The sequence below is a fragment of the Protomyctophum parallelum genome, assembly GCF_964188405.1.
Source record: "Protomyctophum parallelum genome assembly, chromosome: 6".
Lineage (NCBI taxonomy): Eukaryota > Metazoa > Chordata > Actinopteri > Myctophiformes > Myctophidae > Protomyctophum > Protomyctophum parallelum.
The window spans coordinates 34,265,720-34,286,603 of NC_139701.1; the positions used below are offsets into that span (position 1 = coordinate 34,265,720).

A 20,884-nucleotide genomic window follows, 5' to 3' on the forward strand; every position below is an offset into this window, starting at 1 on the left:
GCTCTTTTGTGTCTTTTGAAATAGATATATATTTTTTAAATAATCGGTTAAATTGATAATAGTTAACCTCAAATGGAGTTTATGTGGAAATCTTTGGTTAAACACCAAATGCTGTGGTTTTTTGAACAGTGAGTCGGTTGTCAGGTTGCAACTCACCTCTTTGTCCCCAGACCTGGTCACTCTCACCGTCTTTAACCTTGCCCGCTCTTTCTTCTCTGCCCTGAGAGGCCGCAAAGACAGAAAGAAAAGGGGAAAAATGAGAGAAATGGCAGGGTAGATGGCGAAAACATAAACGGAAAATAAAAATAAAGAGTGAGAGAAGCTGAGAGGGACAAGGTCAGATGACATTGCACCGCTAGCTAGGAGATGAAATATTACAGTGGAAAGGTGCGCTCAGTTGAGCACAACTCTCAGCCACAAGGCACACAAGCCCTTATAGCCTTGTATGTAGTGACATTTCTACCTGTAGCCACGAGAGTAGCGTGGCATGTGATTACCTGTTGTGCATCGTCTGGAAAATAAGTTTGTGTTTAAAAACTCGTGAAAAATTGTATCGTGAACCTAATCGGACCTATTGTGATTTAAATCGGAAGTATGGTGAGTTGAGTGAATCGTTAGATGCCTAATCACGAGTCAATCAAAATCCACTTTTATACAGAGATCCATAATGACATGAAGAAGAGCTGTGATTAATCCGGGCTTGGCTTCTTTTTTTCTTTACACATAATCAAACAAAGTCGCTTTTACAACACTTAACTTGACTCAGGTCCACACACACCGGCCCTGGCTCTCATCATTACGTTTAACGTTGATTTTGTTGTTTGATAACGGTTAAAGATTAACTTTAAACTTCTGTGCCATTAAAGACTTGAATGTTCTCCCTGAGACTGGGGAGATCAAAAAAAGATCAAAATCGATTTATAACCAATAATGAGAAATTCTTCTGTAGACTCTCTTTGTATCTACATGCTACACTACAGCATCCATTCCTATCAGTTTATCTCTCCCCCTCTCTCTATATTATATCCTCCAAAACATACATCATTCACTCTTTCCAATTGTCATCTTTCCATACCTCCTCTCATTCTAACATGTCCCCTTCCTTGTCTTTCCATTGGTTTCTCACCCCCCGCCTCTCTATTTTCCAGGGCTCTAATACGTCACTGTTGCTCTCTCTCATCTCTCATCTTTCCCTGCCACCTCTTCACCTCTTTCAGCCCTGTCAGTAAACCGACAGCACTGTCAGTATGTCAGTATGACAAGTCACCTCCTCCTCCTCCTCCTCCTCGCAGCCCTGAGACCTATTATCATCTGTCTGTCACCTCGTCTGCTTGACGGGGTGAGAAGTTGGAAGTTAACGGGAAGAGGGAGGGAGGAGATGGAGTGAGTGAGAGAGGAGGCGACGTGTCCCCGCCGTCCTAACAGGCTGGCCCGTAAACAAGATTAATTCTTCACCGCTTCGCTGATTAATTCACTGATTAATTCTTCCGCAGATGACTGCTCAGTGTGAGACGCGCGGCAGTCCACAGAGTGCATAAATACATTAGGAATATCAGGGCTGGGTTCTCTTTGTAGGAAATTATGTAACAATGAGCTGAGATACACTGGTGTCCAGGTGTGCCGTGGAATTTTGTGATGAGCATACACTACATTGCAATATATTAGAAAAAGTTTTCTCGCTCGGGGCGCTGTGGGTGCTGGCGGCGTGTTTCCTCCTCCGCGTCATCAGTGCCCATACCCGAAGGCGGGGTTGGCGAAAGGGCCTTTCTGTGTGGAGTTTGCATGTTCTCCCCGTGTCCCCTAGGGTAGGTACCCTCACAAAAACATGCAATAATCCTGGTCTCTAAACTGCCTCACCCTGGCCAGCCGGGACGCCTGATCGAGGGGAAAGGAACTGGTTGGAATAACGTGCTCCTTCCACACGCTACGTCCAACCAGGGAAACTCCCCCCTGTCAGGTGAAAAGGAGCAACTTGGACACTCAAGCATGAAGGAAGCATGAGTTAAGTCCGTTCCTCTCCCTAGGTTGGCGGAGGGTGTGTAGAGCCCAGGATCACATCACAGGATGATTGACACAGGGGTGAAAAATGGGTTACAAAATCGTGGGACAAAAAATATAAATTATAAGAAAAAGTTGTTTTTTTATTTACTTTATCATCAGTACTTGGTCTGCACTCATTTCCCAATGCATACTGGATGTATATTTTAACCACCCTCAGCCTGACGCCCCTATGTTGGGCATGCCGCAGATGAAATTTGTAAAAAGAGGCTATTTTGAGTGAATACTAAGCATTATCATCTAGTAATCTCTCCATGTACATCCACTATAAAAGCAGATGTACTGCACAGTACATGAAGAGGCAGGGACCGTATTAGGGGTCCATATAATCTTTTGGTACTGCAGCAGGGCATATTAAGTTAAACCATTACCAAATGTAATAACCTTATAGTAATTGTGTTAAGCAGTTGAAATCACATTATCACATCTCCACGGCAACATGACTACAAGACAAAATAAAATCAATACATATATAAAATAATACAATAATATAGGGGAAATGGAATTAGACAGAGGAACAGATATAAAAACCGTAGTGAACTCTGACCTCCTGCGGCTGGGTATGAGCCCGGCCTCGGCGTGGTGTGGAGGCGGGGGGCTGAGATGGCGGGCGGACCACCACTCCTCTTCACCAGCACTGCTCACGTGGAGGATGTCCCCGAAACGGAACACCAAGGCCTGGCCGGGGGCGCCGGAGTCCGACGGACTGACGTCATAGTCAAACAATGCTCTGCAGACGGACAGACAGACACACACACACACACACACACACACACACACACACACAGATGGTACAGTATTATAGATTTATGTATTTGTTTTGAAATTTCACTAAATATACTCTCTTGAGTTGCAGCAACTCATTTTCAAGGGGGTCCATAGGGTACAACACACAGCATACAACAAAACAATACAGCAACAAAACAAACTACAAATACAGACATACCCCATCACAAACCCACCACAAACCCACTACATCAGTATAGTCGTAACCCCAGAGTTTCATTGAAATTAAAAAATAATAATTAAATATACAAGGTTAATACAAGAAATAAGACATTCAATGAAAGTATGATGACAATAAGATAGTCTCAAAACAACACAAAAGAGCATTCAGAAACGAGAAAAGCTAGATATAACATGAACTATTCTTGAAAGCATCAAGGGGACATCTAGGGACAACACACACCCGTTATACAGCCAATACCATCTTTTACCATCAGGGCGACGGTATATGGTACCTTCCCTGCAGGCTAGGGCCTCAAGATCGTTTGTTCCCATAAGTATAGGACTTATGAACAAACAGGCCCCATCTCAGTTCCGTGCATAAAGTGTGATGTGATGCCTCTTGGAACTATGACTGGTGGCCTTCTGTTGGCACTGTTTCTTTATTGTCTATGTACTGTGTGATCTGTTTGTTTGCATGTTTTATGTATATCCTGATGACTGCTGTGCACAAAACAAATTTCCGAAAGGACAAATAAAGTATCTATCTATCTATCAAAGGAAGTAATTGATATAAGAGACAAGGGCAGGACGTTCCAGTCTGCTGGTGCTTTGAACTTAAAAGCACGCCTACCTACTGTATCTCTCTAGATATTCTGGGAACAATAAAATAAAGATGTTGAGTATGTCTTAGAGAATAAGCAGATGAGAATCGGTTCAAAAACAGTTTTAAGTATGGGGGGCGGCCCACCATGGACAGCTCTCGAACCTTTGAAAATCCTGTTATAATGGAGGCTCAACGGAGCTGGATTTTAAAATCCCATAGCCGGTGGGGACGGAGGCTCTGCATATTAACCGGAGCAATGCTAAAAGGTAAACAAACGGCCCAGGCCGTAGCGTAACGGTCTGGGCACCGGACTGGTAATCCAGTCGCAGTGTGCCGCGGGTTCGACTCCCGGACCCGACACGGCCTTTACTGCATGTCATCCCCCCATCTCTCTCCCGTTTCCTGTCAGCCTACTGTCTGTCCCTTCAAAAATCAATAAAAGGCGTAAGCCGCAAAAAAATATCTTAAAAAAAAAAAAAAAGGTAAACAAACGGTTGGCGCTTTCATATAAGTATACGGTTGTCTACGAACATAAGCGTAGATAGCACCAGTAGGTACCGTTAGCCTAGCTACGTTTATTATTACGGGTGTGTGTGTGTGTGTGTGTGTGTGTGTGTGTGTGTGTGTGTGTGTGTGTGTGTGTGTGTGTGTGTGTGTGTGTGTGCGTGTGCGTGCATGCATGCGTGCACACATCTGCACGTGTGGATTGTGCACACATTTGTTTGAGGTAATCTGTCTACATGACCACAGACTTCCTAACCAGTCCACAGGGGAAATACCTGGGAAAGTAGGCCAGTGTGTGTGTGTGTGTGTGTGTGTGTGTGTGTGTGTGTGTGAGTGTGCAGAGAAAGAGGGATAGAGACAGAGAAAGAGAGAGCAAAGAGGGGGGTGGGTGGAGAGAGAGAGAGGAACTAGAGCTGAAGTAACTGGCGTCCCCTAAAGTCCCAACAGCCTTCATCAATAAAACAGGCAGAAGAAGAAATACATAGAGAGGGAGGAGAGACACAAAGGCCTGGAACACTTTCCCTTATGCCGGTCTAGCTTCCATATGCTGGATTACCTTCCCGCATGCAGATTACGTTCCTACTTCCTTAATCGCATTTACCTTGCGCGGTTTTTAGCTGATGTGGGTTCACCTACACTACAGTATGTGTAACTATGCAGATTTTCACCTTTCTTTGTTGCACAAACTGGTCTAGTGAACTGCACCTGCTGCTACGTTTTTAACCCACCCCTAATGGCCCGCTATGTACTGTATGTATACATCTGCATATGATGCTAATGTTCTAAACATCAAGTACATATCTGCTATTGCATATTATGCTGTTTAGATTATTTAGAAATAAAGACTTTCTCCCACGTCTTTACACCTGTAAACCTCTGCGGTGACCATATAAAGCTGATTCTGAAAGAGAGACATGCAGAAATGCGCATCCAGACAGAGGGAGAGATGTTTCAAAGTACTGGGAGAGAGAGAGAGAGAGAGAGAGAGAGAGAGAGAGAGAGAGAGAGAGAGAGAGAGAGAGAGAGACAAAGAATATAGAGAGTTGGACATACTGAAAGGTATACAGGGACCAGGGAATGGCACATACTGCACAGTTAGTAAACCAGGAGAGGCATACTGTCCAGGTGTACCTTGGGATTTGGGGCGAGAGGGTGAGAATTGTGTGGTGAACAGGCAAAAATTGCCACCAGGCTCTGAAAAGACGGTCACCACGGATGACCATCACTGCTGAAGGAATTCATTGCGTCAAATGTGGGAGAAATGTGGCTGAAAAATACGGCTGAGGAGAATAATCCTGGTGCAAAGAAACCAATTACCAAAACAAAAGTGTGGAAAACCTATGACGGTTCACACCAGCACCTGCTGGCTGGCAGGTGCTGCCAGCCAGCAGCAACTGCCATGTTTTCCATATTTCCAGCCAACTCCCACCCCATACTGTCAGGTAACAATGACAAATGGCCAGGTTCTAATCTATGTTCATCACATAGTCAGCATAGTCATTTGGTGCCCTGGGTGAGGGGAATCTGCTCTGTACGAGTTCATCCACCAGTCAAGCCTGCTAACAGACATGTCGAAATAATCTCATTACCCCAAATCATTGAATATAGAGTTAGGAGTTTGAATGAATGAAGAATTATGTTCACAATGTAATTTAGATATAGATGTGAGGGGACTTCGTTTAACTCATTAACCTTTTTTGAATACTTAATTTAAAAAAATAAAAAAGGAGCTCTCTCACACTTATGCCAGTGTGCCAGTGATCACCCTCCCCTGTGCCAATGTTGGCACCTGTGACTAAGGTTGCCTGCCCCTCTTGTTAAAATGATGCACAGGTAAAACATGGATGTTTTGGACAAATTACAATTATATCCTGCTTTACAGAGACATGAGAGAGACCTACAGAGGGTGTGTGTGTGTGTGTGTGTGTGTGTGTGTGTGTGTGTGTGTGTGCGTGCGTGCATGCGTGCGTGCGTGCGTGCGTGCGTGCGTGCGTGCGTGCGTGCGTGCATACGTGGGAGCTGCTACTTACAAGGAGCTGTGCACTAACTGGCTGCCTGTGTGTTTATAGGTTTGCAGTCACACAGTGAAGACACCAGATCATTGTGGGGAAGCTTGGGTGGTGGATGCCATTAAGAGCCAACATTTACAGAAATAAACTGACTGGCAAACAACTAGCAGAGTGGGAGGAAAGTGCAACAATAACCTGAGCTATGGTGTACAAACACATAATGAGCAGCCTTGTCAGCAGTGGTGGAAAGTTACTAATCACATTTACTTAAATACTGTACTTAACTATCAAAATTTTACTTTTTTGTACTTATTTATTTATATTGTATTTCCGATTTCCAATACTTTTACTTCTACTCCTACTACATCTCGTATCCAAATATTGCACTTTTAATCCACTACATTTATTTGAAACGTATAGTTACTATAGTTACTTTGTAGATTTAGATTATTATTACAAAACATTAACCACGTCAGCCCTATATACATCTAATAGCAGATCTACAAGCTCACACTGATGTGACACATTGTGAGCTTGTAGATCTGCTATATTCAAAAGATTTGACGACTTGAAATGGGACATTCTGAGCACTTTTTGTGCAGAATTTTGAATTCTGTACTTTTATTTGTAAGGTAATTTTATTTATAGAGCGCCTTTCAAAACAACCGTTACAAGGTGCTGTAGAGTATTTCTACATTGCAGTATTGACACTTTTACTTGAGTAAAACATTTGAGAATTGTTCTACCACTGCTTGTCAGCCCTTCCTATTATAAACCAGGATTATACAGCAGGTTGTCAGCAGGAGGCTGTCATAGTGTCATATTGTGAACCTAGTTAAGCCAGGTTTATACTGTTAAAGAACAAATTAAATTGCTTTTCACAACCATATTATGACATACAGTAATGAAACAGGGGCTGAGTGCTTCTAAGCCAATCACAGCGAAGGGGGCGGGTCGTTCAATGACTGAATCAGTGGATGTAGCAGGATTTTGGCCAAAGTATACAGCTCAAGGAAATTATGTTGACGCTTTACAAATCTGTTTACATTCTTCGTGAATGAAACAAGTGTTGTGATTGGTCGAAAAATATCGTATCTGGGGGAAATACATCTGACGGATGTTCTGGCCCGAAACTTCCGCCGATACACTCTCTGCCTTAGGCTTTTCTTTTCGCAAGATGAGTAAGGCTGGTAGGGGGTAGGGATTGGGTAGGGTATGTCGTATCCCCTGGTAGGGGGTAGGGATTGGGTAGGGTATGTCGTATCCCCTGGTAGGGGGTAGGGATTGGGTAGGGTATGTCGTATCCCCTGGTAGGGGGTAGGGATTGGGTTGGGTATGTCGTATCCCCTGGTAGGGGGTAGGGATTGGGTTGGGTATGTCATATCCATATCATATCATATTAAAGTACAAATATATCAAAAAGTGATTAGTTACTTTCCACCACAGCTGCTCAAGGCTGCTCATTATGTGTTTTACACCATAGCTCAGGTTATTGTTGCACTTTTCTCCCACTCTGCTAGTTGATTGGCCAGTTTAGTTTATTTCTGTAAATGCTGGATCTTAATGGCATCCGCCACCCAAGCTTCTCCACAATGATCTTGTGTCTTCTAAAGTATAACGCAGTTAAACAAACATTACACACTGCATTCATGTCTCGTAACATATAGTGGCAGTTATGGGTGCACCCATGTGGAAATTCTTGGCAGATACCGATGTTAAAAAAAATAATCTAGTATTGTATACCGTATTTTTCCAAATAGTAGCTCGGGCTGTTAATATGCTAAATTGATTTGGACCCCGGGCGTTTATAAGGAACTAGGCTGCTATTTGCAGTAGGCCGTTATTTATTTTTGCACCGGTCTGCACCGGGCCATTATTTGGTTACAGTTCCTGTCGAGCATGTTATTTTAAAGGTTGTACACATCAGTGAAATTAACCGCTGGGAAAGGCCTAACAAGCCACCACAGGCTGCATGCTTACCCTACCATCTCTCTCCTTTCTCATGTGGACCTCTTTGATAAAGGCATATAAAACATGACTTATACACCCAATGAAAATATACACAGAGTATGGCACAAGTTAAATCTAAATTTTTTGCACAACGGGCCATTGTGCTGAGGACTGTGGTGGCGGTGTTTTACCTATACTTGTGAGTATAGGTAACGCACCACCCAACGCCCAGTATTGTATTTGTTATTTGGCCCAAAATGATTTATATATATATAATCCGTTAATCATACAATCAAAGACCGTTGATCGTTACCTGGCGTTCATTACCTCAGGGGGTATTCACTATAGCGCTCACACTGTCACTAACTTGATTATAGTTTGGTAAAGTGAAAAAAAATGAAAAAAAAGTTCTCCTGTCTTGAGTTGAAACGGTGCCCGTGCCTGTGTGTGAGCCTGTGAGGGGAGGGGGGAGGAGGGGGTGCGAGGAGGAGGAATATCCCTGCACTCAGTGCACTGGGCAACACGCAGCCGCTCTATACATCTCCGTACAAGGGTGTATTACCGGATTTGCCTGCAGAGCAGACCATCGGCCATTACCATCGGTGAAAGTCAAGTTTTTTACCAATGAATATCAAAGGCAAATATCGGCCCCTAAGTATGATAGGGGACATTTCGTCAGTATCCGTCCTATATGTCCCTTAAAATGATGTTAAAACTTGGTAGAACATTGTATAGCAAATCTATAGCACATGAAGGAACAACGCAGCCTAATCTTTACTAAGGTTAAATGGCTGCACTTCTGTGATAATACCCAGATGATCTGACGAAGGACAACCGGGTTGTTGTATTCATGCAAAGGCATCAATTTGACTCCAGCTGCTAGAAGCCTTGGGATTTGAAACCATAGAAATTTGACGACATTTGAACGTACAAACAACGTGTTCATTTAATTTCCGTAACAGACCAGGGCACCGAGTGCCGCGCTACGAGCTTGTAGATCTGCAATTTTGTTTTTCACTCATTCTTGAGATGAGGGACAAAAGTGGAAAAAACATGTCCCACACATAAGAGCCTTATTATTGTTAAAAATAAATTAATTTAATAAAAATAAAAGCACTTGCAAAGTTACATGTAATACAGTTGTGCATTATTATGCCATTCATTTCATTATAATTGTTTTCATATGCCATCTGAATTAGTTAAAAGCAGGCACTGTACCCAAAAACGCCTGTATTTAGCCTGTCCCCAGCAAGTGGTCATAATTTCAAACTGCTAAAAAAGTGTCTAATACTGTCACAATCACATAAATATACATACTAAATTAAAGTAGATTGTCAACAACATAGCAAACAATATACACAATAATTTTAATTTATTTTTTCCATTAGTTATCTCATATCAAATGTGTGTCCCACGTCTCCCGTCAACTCCGTCAGGTTTTTTAAAAGTCTTAAATTAATCAGAAAATATTGTCGACAGATTTAGCCTGAAGACTCCTTTTCCAAGTCCCGTTTGTATTTGTTGCAACAGTGGAGCACCTGGTCTGACAAGCATTCATTTGTTTGATATTTTAAACAAACAATGTTGATATCAGGGTGGTCACAGCTTTTACATGTCAACTCCGTCAGGACATTATTATGATCTTTGTTAAGAATTCCAAAATAATGTTTATTATTTTAGTTTAGGGTTAGGTTTAGCTAACAAATGAAGCAAAAACAAAATGGCTACATTGTACTACAGAGGGTTAAGATGAAAACAAATGACATTTTGTCAACTCCGTCAGACGTCAACTCCGTCAGGTTTTGTGTCTGACGGAGTTGACATGTATCTGACGGAGTTGACAAAAGTGTTCCTAAAACAATAAAGTTATAGTTTTTGAATAATGGGACGTATTCTAATTTGGCACACAGTTAGAGCATGCCTTAAGGAACATTTTTGGCTATAGGGCCATCACAGATTTGTCTCGTGGTGACCATGGCAGCCATTTTCCAAAATTGCCGCCACCTGATGTTATTTTACAATAACTCAAGTTCTACACCACCTAGGATCTTGATTCTGGTGACTAAGACTACATTTTCAAGGATGAGGGATACAGTGGTACAATTTAGATTTTCCCTGTGACCATGGCAGCCATTTTTCAAAATGGCCGCCACCTGCTGTTATTTTACAATAACTCAAGTTCTACACCATCTAGGATCTTGATTCTGGTGACTAATCATAAATTTTCAAGGATGTGGGATACATTGGTACTATTTAGATTTGTCCTGTGACCATGGCAGCCATTGTTTTTCAAAATGGCCGCCACCTGCTGTTATTTTACAATAACTCAAGTTTTAGACCACCTAGGATGTTGATTCTGGCGACTAATAATACATTTTTAAAAGATGAGGAATACAGTGGTACTATTTAGATTTGTCCTGTGACCATGGAGGCCATTGTTTTTCAAAATGACCACCAACCTGCTGTTATTTTACCAATAACTCAAGTTTTAGACCACCAAGGATCTTGATTCTGGTGACTAATCATTACATTTTCAAGGATGAACTTTCTCTGGGAGGGGTCAGGGCTTATTTCAGCTGCAGGTTGAGTTGCTACTGACAGGACATTAAAAGGAGGTGGGCTTTCTGGCCTTTGACTTGTCCCTTTCAGGTACACAAGACGCACAGTTTGACTTCACTGGCCACTGCAGTGTGGCGTTGTATCTTGGTGGCCTCCTGCCAGTGTTTCTCCATCCTTCTCATGAGCTCTGTGTTCTGGGGCTCTGTTATAGTCAACTTACATTGTCTTGGCTGGAGATTGCTTTCCTGCAGGGTCCAGCCCAGTCTTGTGCAGATGGCTGCTGGCCCACCTGGAGGCCCCAACCTCACTTGTTCGGTTGGTGTGATTAGGTGGGGTGGTCTTCCCCAATCAGGATGAAGGGTTTGACCCTTTCAAACGGCAGTCTGGCCAAGTGTCTGTATTTAGTTGTGAGGCTAGATACAGGATACGATTGCTCACCCAGCCCCAGGTGACTTGAGGTGAAGGCTCCTTTGATTTGGTAACATTGCTTTGGTTGACATGCTGGGGACACAGAACGACACTGATGCCTTCAGTGTCTGCACATCCTGCCTGATAGTCCTGAAGGCAGATCTTCTGTCTTCAGTCTTTCGCTCACTGTTCACTGCTCACTGTTCACCTCAAGCAGGTCTTCAAGGTGTTTGCCTTTGCACAGGCTATATGGCTAGGACTCGTGCTTCAACCACTCAGAGAACTCCAACATGGTGTTGGTTGCTCCTGGGCCGCAGAGCATTGTGCGGCAGAATTCAGCTCTCATCTCTGGTGGCAGCTTTTTGAGGAGTCGTGCAACATTTGAGCCGCATCAAAGTTCTGTGTCTCCCTCTGGGCCTAGGGTAGACACTTGCTATTTTCCGTAACACTAATTGGTGGGGCTGTCCAAACTTGTTGTTTAGGTGTCAATCGGGTCTCTGTTGGTGAAGTCGGATCTAGGTGGTCTAGAAGATGAGTTAGTCAGGGGATTATTAATACAATCTGGTAATAAATTCCTTATCAAGAATTTTCTTCACCAATGTGTTTGGAAGGGTGTCTACTAACATATCCGCTGAAAGTTGGGGTACCATCAACAACCTATATAAGGCAAAATGTTCATTATGCTTTAAGTAGCATGTGACATGTCAAACTAGGGAGTTTGCATGATTCTGAATGCATTCCAAGCATTAGCTATGCACGAAGAACACTCCTTGGGCTGAAAACGGCCATAGCCGTCATCACAAAATGAGGTCAGCACATTTGGGCCAGTGGATATATGGCCGAATTTAGCCGAAGGGGTTTGACCCCTAGTTTGGCCATAGACTCCCTAGTTTGGCCATAGCCACTTGGTATGGTACCCAACTTTCAGCAGCTGTCAAAAATGCCCCTAGGGTGGTTCAATAGAAACCAATGTGGGATATGTTAGTAGACACCTTTACAAACACATTGGTGAAAAAATTCTTGGTAAGAAATGTAATCACAGATTTGACATTATTCTGATAATATTCCCTGACTAAATTGGTAAAATAATAGCAGGTCCACCATTTTTGAAAATGGCTGCAATTGTCACAGGATAAATCTAAATAGTACAACTGTATTCCTCCTCCTTGAAAATGTAGCATTAGTCACCAGAATCAAGATCCTAGGTGGTGTAGAACTTGAGTTATTGGGAAATAACAAAAAGTTGGCGGCCATTTTTAAAAATGTCTACCATGGTCACAGGACAAATCTAAATAGTACCAATGTATCCCACATCCTTGAAAATGTATGATTAGTCACCAGCATCAAGATCCTAGGTGGTGTAGAACTTGAGTTATTGTAAAATAACAGCAGGTGGCGGCCATTTTGAAAATGGCTGCCATGGTCACAGGGCCAATATAAATAGTACCACTGTATTCCTCATCCTTGAAAATGTGGGATTAGTCACCAGAATCAAGATCCTAGGTGGTCTAGAACCTAAATCAGTTAAACTTGTCAACTCCGTCAGATGTTCGTCAACTCCGTCAGACGTTCGTCCCGTGATGTTTTTGTTAATTTCCAAAGAAATAGAAAATTCGATGTTAAATATTTTGTGCATATGTATTGAAACACCAACTGAAATGATACGTAATGATGATTTTTTTTTTTTTTACATGGTTTTCATGTTATAATATTGAAAATAGAGGTTGAAATGACGGATTTGAGAAATTGGATATTTCATAATAGTGTGATATTGGAAAAAAACAATATTAAAATAATTGTATTACTTAACTTGATTACTGAAAGCCAGTATAAGATAACTGAGGACTTTATATTATTGTTGAAATTATCAAATTCAATTAAAAAATATTTTAGTGTGTCTGACGGAGTTGACATGAATCAGGTATTAAGTGCATAAATGTCCCATTTTAGAAAGAAATGTTATGCGAAAAACCTGTTCCTTCTCAATATTGGTAGTTGAGACCTGTGTCTACAAATACATCCATTTGATTTGAATGTATCTTAAAAAAAAAAAAAATCCAGTTTGAAAAAAGTTTTGTCCCTTATCTCAAGAATGGGTGTTTTATATATATTTTTTATCCCATGATTTTGTAACCCATTTTTCACCCCTGTGTCAATTATCTAATGTGATACTGGACTCTACACTCCCTCCGCCAACCTAGTCCCCATTATATGGGGGACATGGGGAGAGCAACGGACTTGAACTCATGCTTCCTTCATGCCTGAGTGTCCAAGTTGCTCCTTTACACGTGACAGGGGGGAGTTTCCCTGGTTGGACGTAGTGCATGGAAGGAACACGTAATTCCAACCAGTTCCTTTGTAGATCTGCTATTTTTGAAAAAAATATTTTTGAAGATTATCTTTCAGAGTGAACGTTTTAAACTCAAATCTTTGCTTCTGGGGGATCCCTGGAACAACATACTTTCAAATGGGGGTCGGCGGCCAATTACATATATTTTTGCGGGTCATTAAAATGAAAATGTTTGAGAACCGCTGACATAGACACATGGGTTTTTCAGAAAACGGTCATGATTTAGAAGACATTTGTAGAATCTGGTGTCAGGTCTAAATGGGTTAGGTGTGTACGCCTGACGTCAGAGTGGACGTCAAAGACGTCGGTGTGCCTTGCTATTCGGTGAGGTCACATTGGTTGAAACTATTAGTGGCCGCAGTAAGCGGCTCATTCTGCCCGTAGAAATCAATAGTTAATAAGAGAAGTGGGTTTCATCAAGCCGGTCTCTCATACCACTGGATCGTCACGCCCTGGCCTGAACTGACACACCATCAATATTTGAAAAGGGGACTCTTTCTTTTTGTTCTTCATAGAGAATTCTGAAGCTATACATAGGTCAGGATTCAGGAGCAGGACCAGAAGGCTCTAAGAAGTGAGCACAAAAAAGAGAGAGGGGAACTAAAGTGATTCACAGAATAGTCAACAAAACAGGAAATCGGCAAGGACAAAAAAGAGAGGAAAAGTGTGTGTGTGTGTGGGTGTGTGTGTGTGCTTGTACAGTATGCGTGCGTGTGAGAGAGAGAGATTCTGTGATGGTAGATCTGACAACTGCTTTTTCAGTTTTTCTGCTCCTTTCTAAGCCAAGTAGGGCACGCACGCATGCACGTACACACACACACACACACACACACACACAGTCACACACACACACACACACACACACACACACACACACACACACACACACACACACACACACACACACACACACACACACACACACACACACACACACACACACACACACACACACACACACACACACACTGTAAGATGGGTGCAGGTGAGATAAGACCTTATAATAGGTCTGCCACAGGCACACTGAAGGGCAATCTGCCACCATGTCCACTGTGAATGCGTGTGCGTGTCTGCGTGCGCGAGAGTGTGAATGTGCATCCAGTAGACATGGTGTCAGTAAAAGTGCTGATGTAGCAGGTAGAGACAGATAAGTAAACCTGATACCAGGGACCTCACAGCTTCTCAGGCTGCCATATTTAGTGAACGTGTGTGTGTGTGTGTGTGTGTGTGTGTGTGTGTGTGTGTGTGTGCACGTGTGCGTGTGTGTGTGTGTGTGTGTGTGTGTTTGTGTCTGTGTGTGTGTGTGTGTGTGTGTGTGTTTGTGCGTCAGGTCTTACCTGACATATAGCGTGCGTTTCTGTGTGGAGCGTAGAGATGCAGAGCTGGAGCTGACACTGCTAGTCATCATCTGTTCCCTCAGGTCGTGTATCTTCGCCTCAAAGCGGCTGTATTCTGAGCACACATGCAGAAAGAGATAGTGTTAGCTTCATTTCATAAGCAGGGCAAACCCAGCTTAAGGTACATGAGAACTTGAGGATATAGCAAGACAATTTAGGCATTTGGCTGACAGACGCTCGAGCGACTTACAATAAGCAAGGTAATCGCATTCATCAAATGCAGAGAAACAGTGTAGTGTAGTGCCTCAGTAAACTAGGACCGCATTTAACCAAGAAGTTTAAAGTCTAAAACAATTATGCTATCAAAGCATAATCTGTACATTGAAACAATGAACAATGATGTAAACAATGAATTTAGCATCTATATAAATAATGTGAACACACACACACACACACACACACACACACACACACACACATTTTTTCCTCTCATTGTTGTGCTAAAAAATGTGCTATACAATTAAAACATTTTTAACATTGTGGTAAAGAAAAACAAGCCTATAAGTAACAAAAACATGTCCAAGGTAAAATGTGCGTTGGATCGCATGATTTATACTTTGTTGAACACGGGTGTGGCACCAAAGATAGCCAATCTACACAGACAGACACACATGCTCACGTAAATACACACACTCGTGTACACTAGGGACACAGCAACTGAGTCTGTTCCTGCTTCCTAAGCAAGCAGATCACACACACCTGCAGGCACATGCACGCACGCAACCACACACGCACGTACGCAGCCACACACGCACGTACGCAGCCACACACACACGTACGCAGCCACACACGCACGTACGCAGCCACACACACACGTACGCAGCCACACACACACGTACGCAGCCACACACACACGTACGCACGCACAGAATGGAACTTGAAAACAGCCCTGGACAGACAGTGTTATGTTCTTGCATGACATGACATCCCATTGGCTGATGAAATTCAATATTTATAAATCCATGCATAGTCTGCTGAAATAAGCCCCGTCAGTCTCCTGGTTGTAATGGACATTGATTAATGTATCACCGTTTTAATTTTCATAATGTAAATTACTTCTAGAATTTGGATTAGTAATCTGACCGCTCGCGCAGCATTTATGACCATTCCCACTCGCACCCACAGTGGCAGACCGCCCGCAGTTCATTTCTGACTGACCAAATGTTAAGTGTTGTTTAGTCACGCACAATCTTGCAATGTTACTTTCTAATCCCATATGATCTCACAATATTTCCATTGAGACACAAAAACATTACAAACAGAAACAGAAACACAGAATTAGAGAGAGAGAGAGAGAGAGAGAGAGAGAGAGAGAGAGAGAGAAAGAGAGATGGCCATTACAGCACCATGGACAGCGACACAGTGGGCTTGGCTGGACATACTGCTTGACAGTAGCCCATAGGTTATTACATTGATGCCTCATGCACATACCTGTTGGGAACAACGTTCCGAAATTACGTTCTCCTCTGCATTTAGCCATAAGAAAAATGCATTCATAACAAGCTAAAGTAAAGCACGGCCACACATGCAGCAGTTACACTACCTCTGGTATATTACAGGAATATATCAATATGTCATTGCAGGGTTCTACTCAAGGGACCAGCTAGGCACTCCAATGTTGAAGCGCTGGGCCCTAGTGGTAAGAGGAAGGACTGCAGGCGGACCCGTGGATTCATGACGAGGAAACCCCGTGCAGCTGGGCTTTAACATTGAGCGCTCGGTTGCACTTCCGCATTTGACCTCCAAATTTTGGAGGTCAAATGCGGAAGTAGACGTTCCCTCCGGCGGCTTCAAAACGCCACTGAGCAACTTCCACTGACATGAATAGCGGAGGGGGCGGAGCTTCGCGCCAGTTCAGTCTCTATCCTTTTAATACTCTATGGTTCTACTGCCCAGTGTTGAGTAGATAGGACACCTATTGGTTGTTCTACTGCCCAGTGTTGAGTATATAGGACACCTATTGGTTGTTCTTCTGCCCAGTGTTGAGTATAGGACACCTATTGGTTGACAAGCAGCACTGCAGGAAGCTCATAACCACAATGGCTGCCCTGGCCATGCCTCTGGGATGAGAGGTAGACGTTTGGTCTCTCACATGGGACGGGGGACAAGGGTTCAGATCTCACACAGGACGGGGGACAAGGGTTCAGAACTCACACAGGACGGGGGACAAGGGTTCAGAACTCACAGGACGGGGGACAAGGGTTCAGATCTCACACAGGACGGGGGACAAGGGTTCAGATCTCTCACAGGACGGGGGACAAGGGTTCAGATCTCACACAGGACGGGGGACAAGGGTTCAGATCTCACACAGGACGGGGGACAAGGGTTCAGATCTCACACAGGACGGGGGACAAGGGTTCAGATCTCACACAGGACGGGGGACAAGGGTTCAGATCTCACACAGGACGGGGGACAAGGGTTCAGATCTCACACAGGACGGGGGACAAGGGTTCAGATCTCACACAGGACGGGGGACAAGGGTTCAGATCCAGGGTGGGACACAGAAGTTACAGATTGCAGGATTAAACCATGGCAAGCCATTCAAAAATAACTCTCTCTGTCTCTCTCTCACACACACACACACACACACACACACACACACACACACACACACACACACACACACACACACACACACACACACACACACACACACACACACACACACACACACACACACACACACACACACACACACACACACACACAGTTTGTGTGCTGTGTGTCCCTGAGCCATTACTGTAGAAGACAGAATCTAATTAAGCTTGAGTAATTCAATCGTACTGTAGCTACAGTACATGCAGGCGCACAAGCGCACACACACACTTGCACGCACATACACACTCAGATTCAATCTCTTCTCTCTCTCCCTCTCTTTCTCTGTGCTAACTAGCCCCTTTCCATAATGCTGACAACAAACGACACAGAAAAATAACAATCTCAGCTCTGATTTACATAAAAATGGCGGAGCTATAAAATAAATCGTATACATTATGGCAATACAGAGACAGGCAAAAAAGTGATTGTAAGAGATCAAAGCAGGACTGATTTTTTCAAATCACCTTAAACTAACAATTTCAAAATGTTCTCTCTCAGGCATGTATGTACGTCATATGCACACATGACGCACACACAGTCACACACATACACAAACCACAGAGCAATGTGGTTAACAGTCTCACTCTGATCAGTGTTCTTCTCTTTTGCATTACAAATCTATAGACCAAAGACAGCAACAGAGCTGAGCCAATGGTACGAATCTAACACAGGGCTTTACTCAAACACATGTTCTGCAATAAGGTAAACTGGAAATAAAGTCAAGAAGTAAATTCCCAAAGACCAAACAACAACATCTTTCGTTTCTCAGTGAGCCAGAGGCACCATTAGCAAAGAATCCACTGTCATATCGGTGATCATAAGGAGACACTTTTAGACCCACTGTTCTAATGCTACAGCGCACGCACGCGCATGCGCGCACACACACACACACACACACACACACACACACTGAAAGTCTGAGAAGAAATAAAAAACAAAATCAGTGTCAGCAATATAATTATGTCGGGTCGAAACCTCATTATGTCCACAACTGTTACGTTTCAGGATCCAAATATAAAAAATATCACAAATAGCTGATCTACAAGCTCAAGCCTGTAAATCGGCTATTTGTGCTACTTTTGTGTAACACTGTGACAAATTAGAACATCAATTTAGGGCAAAATAAAACAACATAAAAAGTTAAAATATGGAAATAAGAAGCTTTTGCCCGACAGCAATGATTATGCTAATTCACTTCTATTCTGGTGCAACGTGGTTTCAAAACCGTGATAAATCACAAAACCAACAGACCACTGCATGGAGGCAGGACTTCATGAGTGAATTAGTTCACTTCATCTAAACTAACAGCTTGTTTCTGGAACATTCGTCATCAAACTGGACAAAGAACAGATGCAAGACGTTAGCTAACTCACTGTACTCACGTACGTACCTGTGGACCCAACCTGTGTATGAATCTCCGTCCGCCTATCCGTCCGTCAGTTTGTTTACCACATATTCCATATGAAGATTCTCAGGTCAATGAGTGCGTGCTCACGCAGATTTTGGTCGCGTGCAAGTGGTCTTGCGTATTATTGAGAGAAAGCAAGCATGTGTGTGCATGAGTGTGTGTGTGTGTGTGTGTGTGTGTGTGTGAGTAGTAGTGATAGAGATACCTCTAATGCCAGTTCCACGTTGGATCCAGTGCGCGCACGTGTGTGTGTGTGTGTGTGTGTGTGTGTGTGTGCATGTGTGCAGCATGCACGAGTGATGTGTATGTAGTCTGTATGTGAGTGTGTAGGAAAGAGTGAACGCAACTTAGAGAGAATATATGTGTGTATGCGTGTGAGTGTGTGTATGTGCGCGTGTGTAAAGTCGGTCCAGTGCTGCTCAGCTGCCACGGAAACAACAGATGCTAATTCTCTCTCATACATTCCACCTCGCTCTCTCAATCTCTCTCCCTCCCTCTCTCGTTCAGTGATGCGTTCATTCGCCCCTCCCCCTTTGACAGCAGCTTGCTCTAGGGTGGAGGCACGTCCGTGCGCACCACACACACACACACACACACACACACACACACACACACACACACACACACACACACACACACACACACACACACACACACACACACACACACACACACACACACACACACACACACACACACACACACACACACACACACACACACACACACAGTATCCTCAGGTTAGTCATGCAAAAGGTTGAGTCTCTGCCAGGCTCTCCTGCCCCATTTTGGCCCATAGACCTTGCCAACACTCACACAAGCATCCACATATGGCAGGGCATGACCAGGTTTTGGAATCAAATATTCTCACATTTGTGGAGCTTAATGCCAACCCCCAAAACAAAAACCACAAGATGACATAGCCCCACACGTGACTTCCTCACTTCAAAAGAAGAAGAAACATGTACACGCACACATTTCCCTTTCATATACTGTGGGTATAATAATGTTGATTAGGGATGCATTGTGCTTTGTTACTATGGTTAGGGCCACGGGCAAATTCTCCATCAACCTTTGATGGTGTTTGGGTGATGATCAGATCTGGGGTTGGGTGCATTTACACCTGGGCTACATGTGTTCAACTCTATTCTGATCCAGTCAACAAGAACAACCAGTTTATTTTTGGGAGAAAAGAGGAGGGGAAGTAGAGAAGTGTAAGAAAGAACGATAATAGTAGATAGAAGGAGAAGAAAAAGACAGAAATAGGCGTGAGAAAGAAAAAGAAATAGAGAGAATACAAAGAGGAGAGGCAAAGCAAAGGGGGAGGGGTGATGATGGAGATAAATGGCTCTGAGGCTCATATATCCTTCTCCTCTCCTTCCACACTCTTCTCTCGCGGCCTTCCTTCTTCCCTCTCTCATTTTATATCTCCACGCTTATTCTCACCTTCCGCTTTCCTATAGCCTTGCCTATCTTGTCTCCTTTTATCTCTAATCCTTTCATCCCATTCGTCCACTTCCCCTTGTCACCGTTCTGCCCTCTCTCTCTCTCTCTCTGTCCCTCTCCTCTCCTCCCTAGATGAAACTGTTCCTTCTCTCTCCTCTCCTCCCTAGATGAAACTGTTCCTTCTCTCTCCTCTCCTCCCTAGATGAAACCGTTCCTTCTCTCTCCTCTCCTCCCTAGAATAAGCTGTTCCTTCTCTCTCCTCTCCCCCTAGAGGAAACTGTTCCTTCTCTCTTCTCTCCTCTCCTCTCCTCCCTAGAGGAAGCTGTTCCTTCTCTCTCCTCTCCTCCCTAGAGGAAGCTGTTCCTTCTCTCTCCTCTCCTCCCTAGAGGAAACTGTTCCTTCTCTCTCCTCTCCTTCCTAGAGGAAGCTGTTCCTTCTCTCTCCTCTCCTCCCTAGAGGAAACTGTTCCTTCTCTCTCCTCTCCTTCCTAGAGGAAGCTGTTCCTTCTCTCTCCTCTCCTCCCTAGAGGAAGCTGTTCCTTCTCTCTCCTCTCCTCTCCTCCCTAGAGGAAGCTGTTCCTTCTCTCTCCTCTCCTCTCCTCTCCTCCCTAGAGGAAACTGTTCCTTCTCTCTCCTCTCCTCCCTA

General features: G+C 43.6%; 1 protein-coding gene across 3 annotated transcripts in view; it reads right to left on the reverse strand.

Moving 5' to 3' along the window:
* The window catches only part of LOC310860766 (disks large homolog 1-like), a 159,646-nt gene that overhangs the window by 22,846 nt on the left and 115,916 nt on the right, over positions 1-20,884 (reverse strand). For all 3 annotated transcript variants that reach the window (XM_083767922.1, XM_083767921.1, XM_083767923.1), the window contains 3 exons: positions 14,728-14,842; positions 2,606-2,788; positions 157-220 (listed from right to left, as the gene is read on the reverse strand). In XM_083767922.1, coding sequence (XP_083624048.1) covers positions 157-220; positions 2,606-2,788; positions 14,728-14,842 — 362 coding nt within the window. The remainder of the gene's footprint in view (positions 1-156; positions 221-2,605; positions 2,789-14,727; positions 14,843-20,884) is intronic.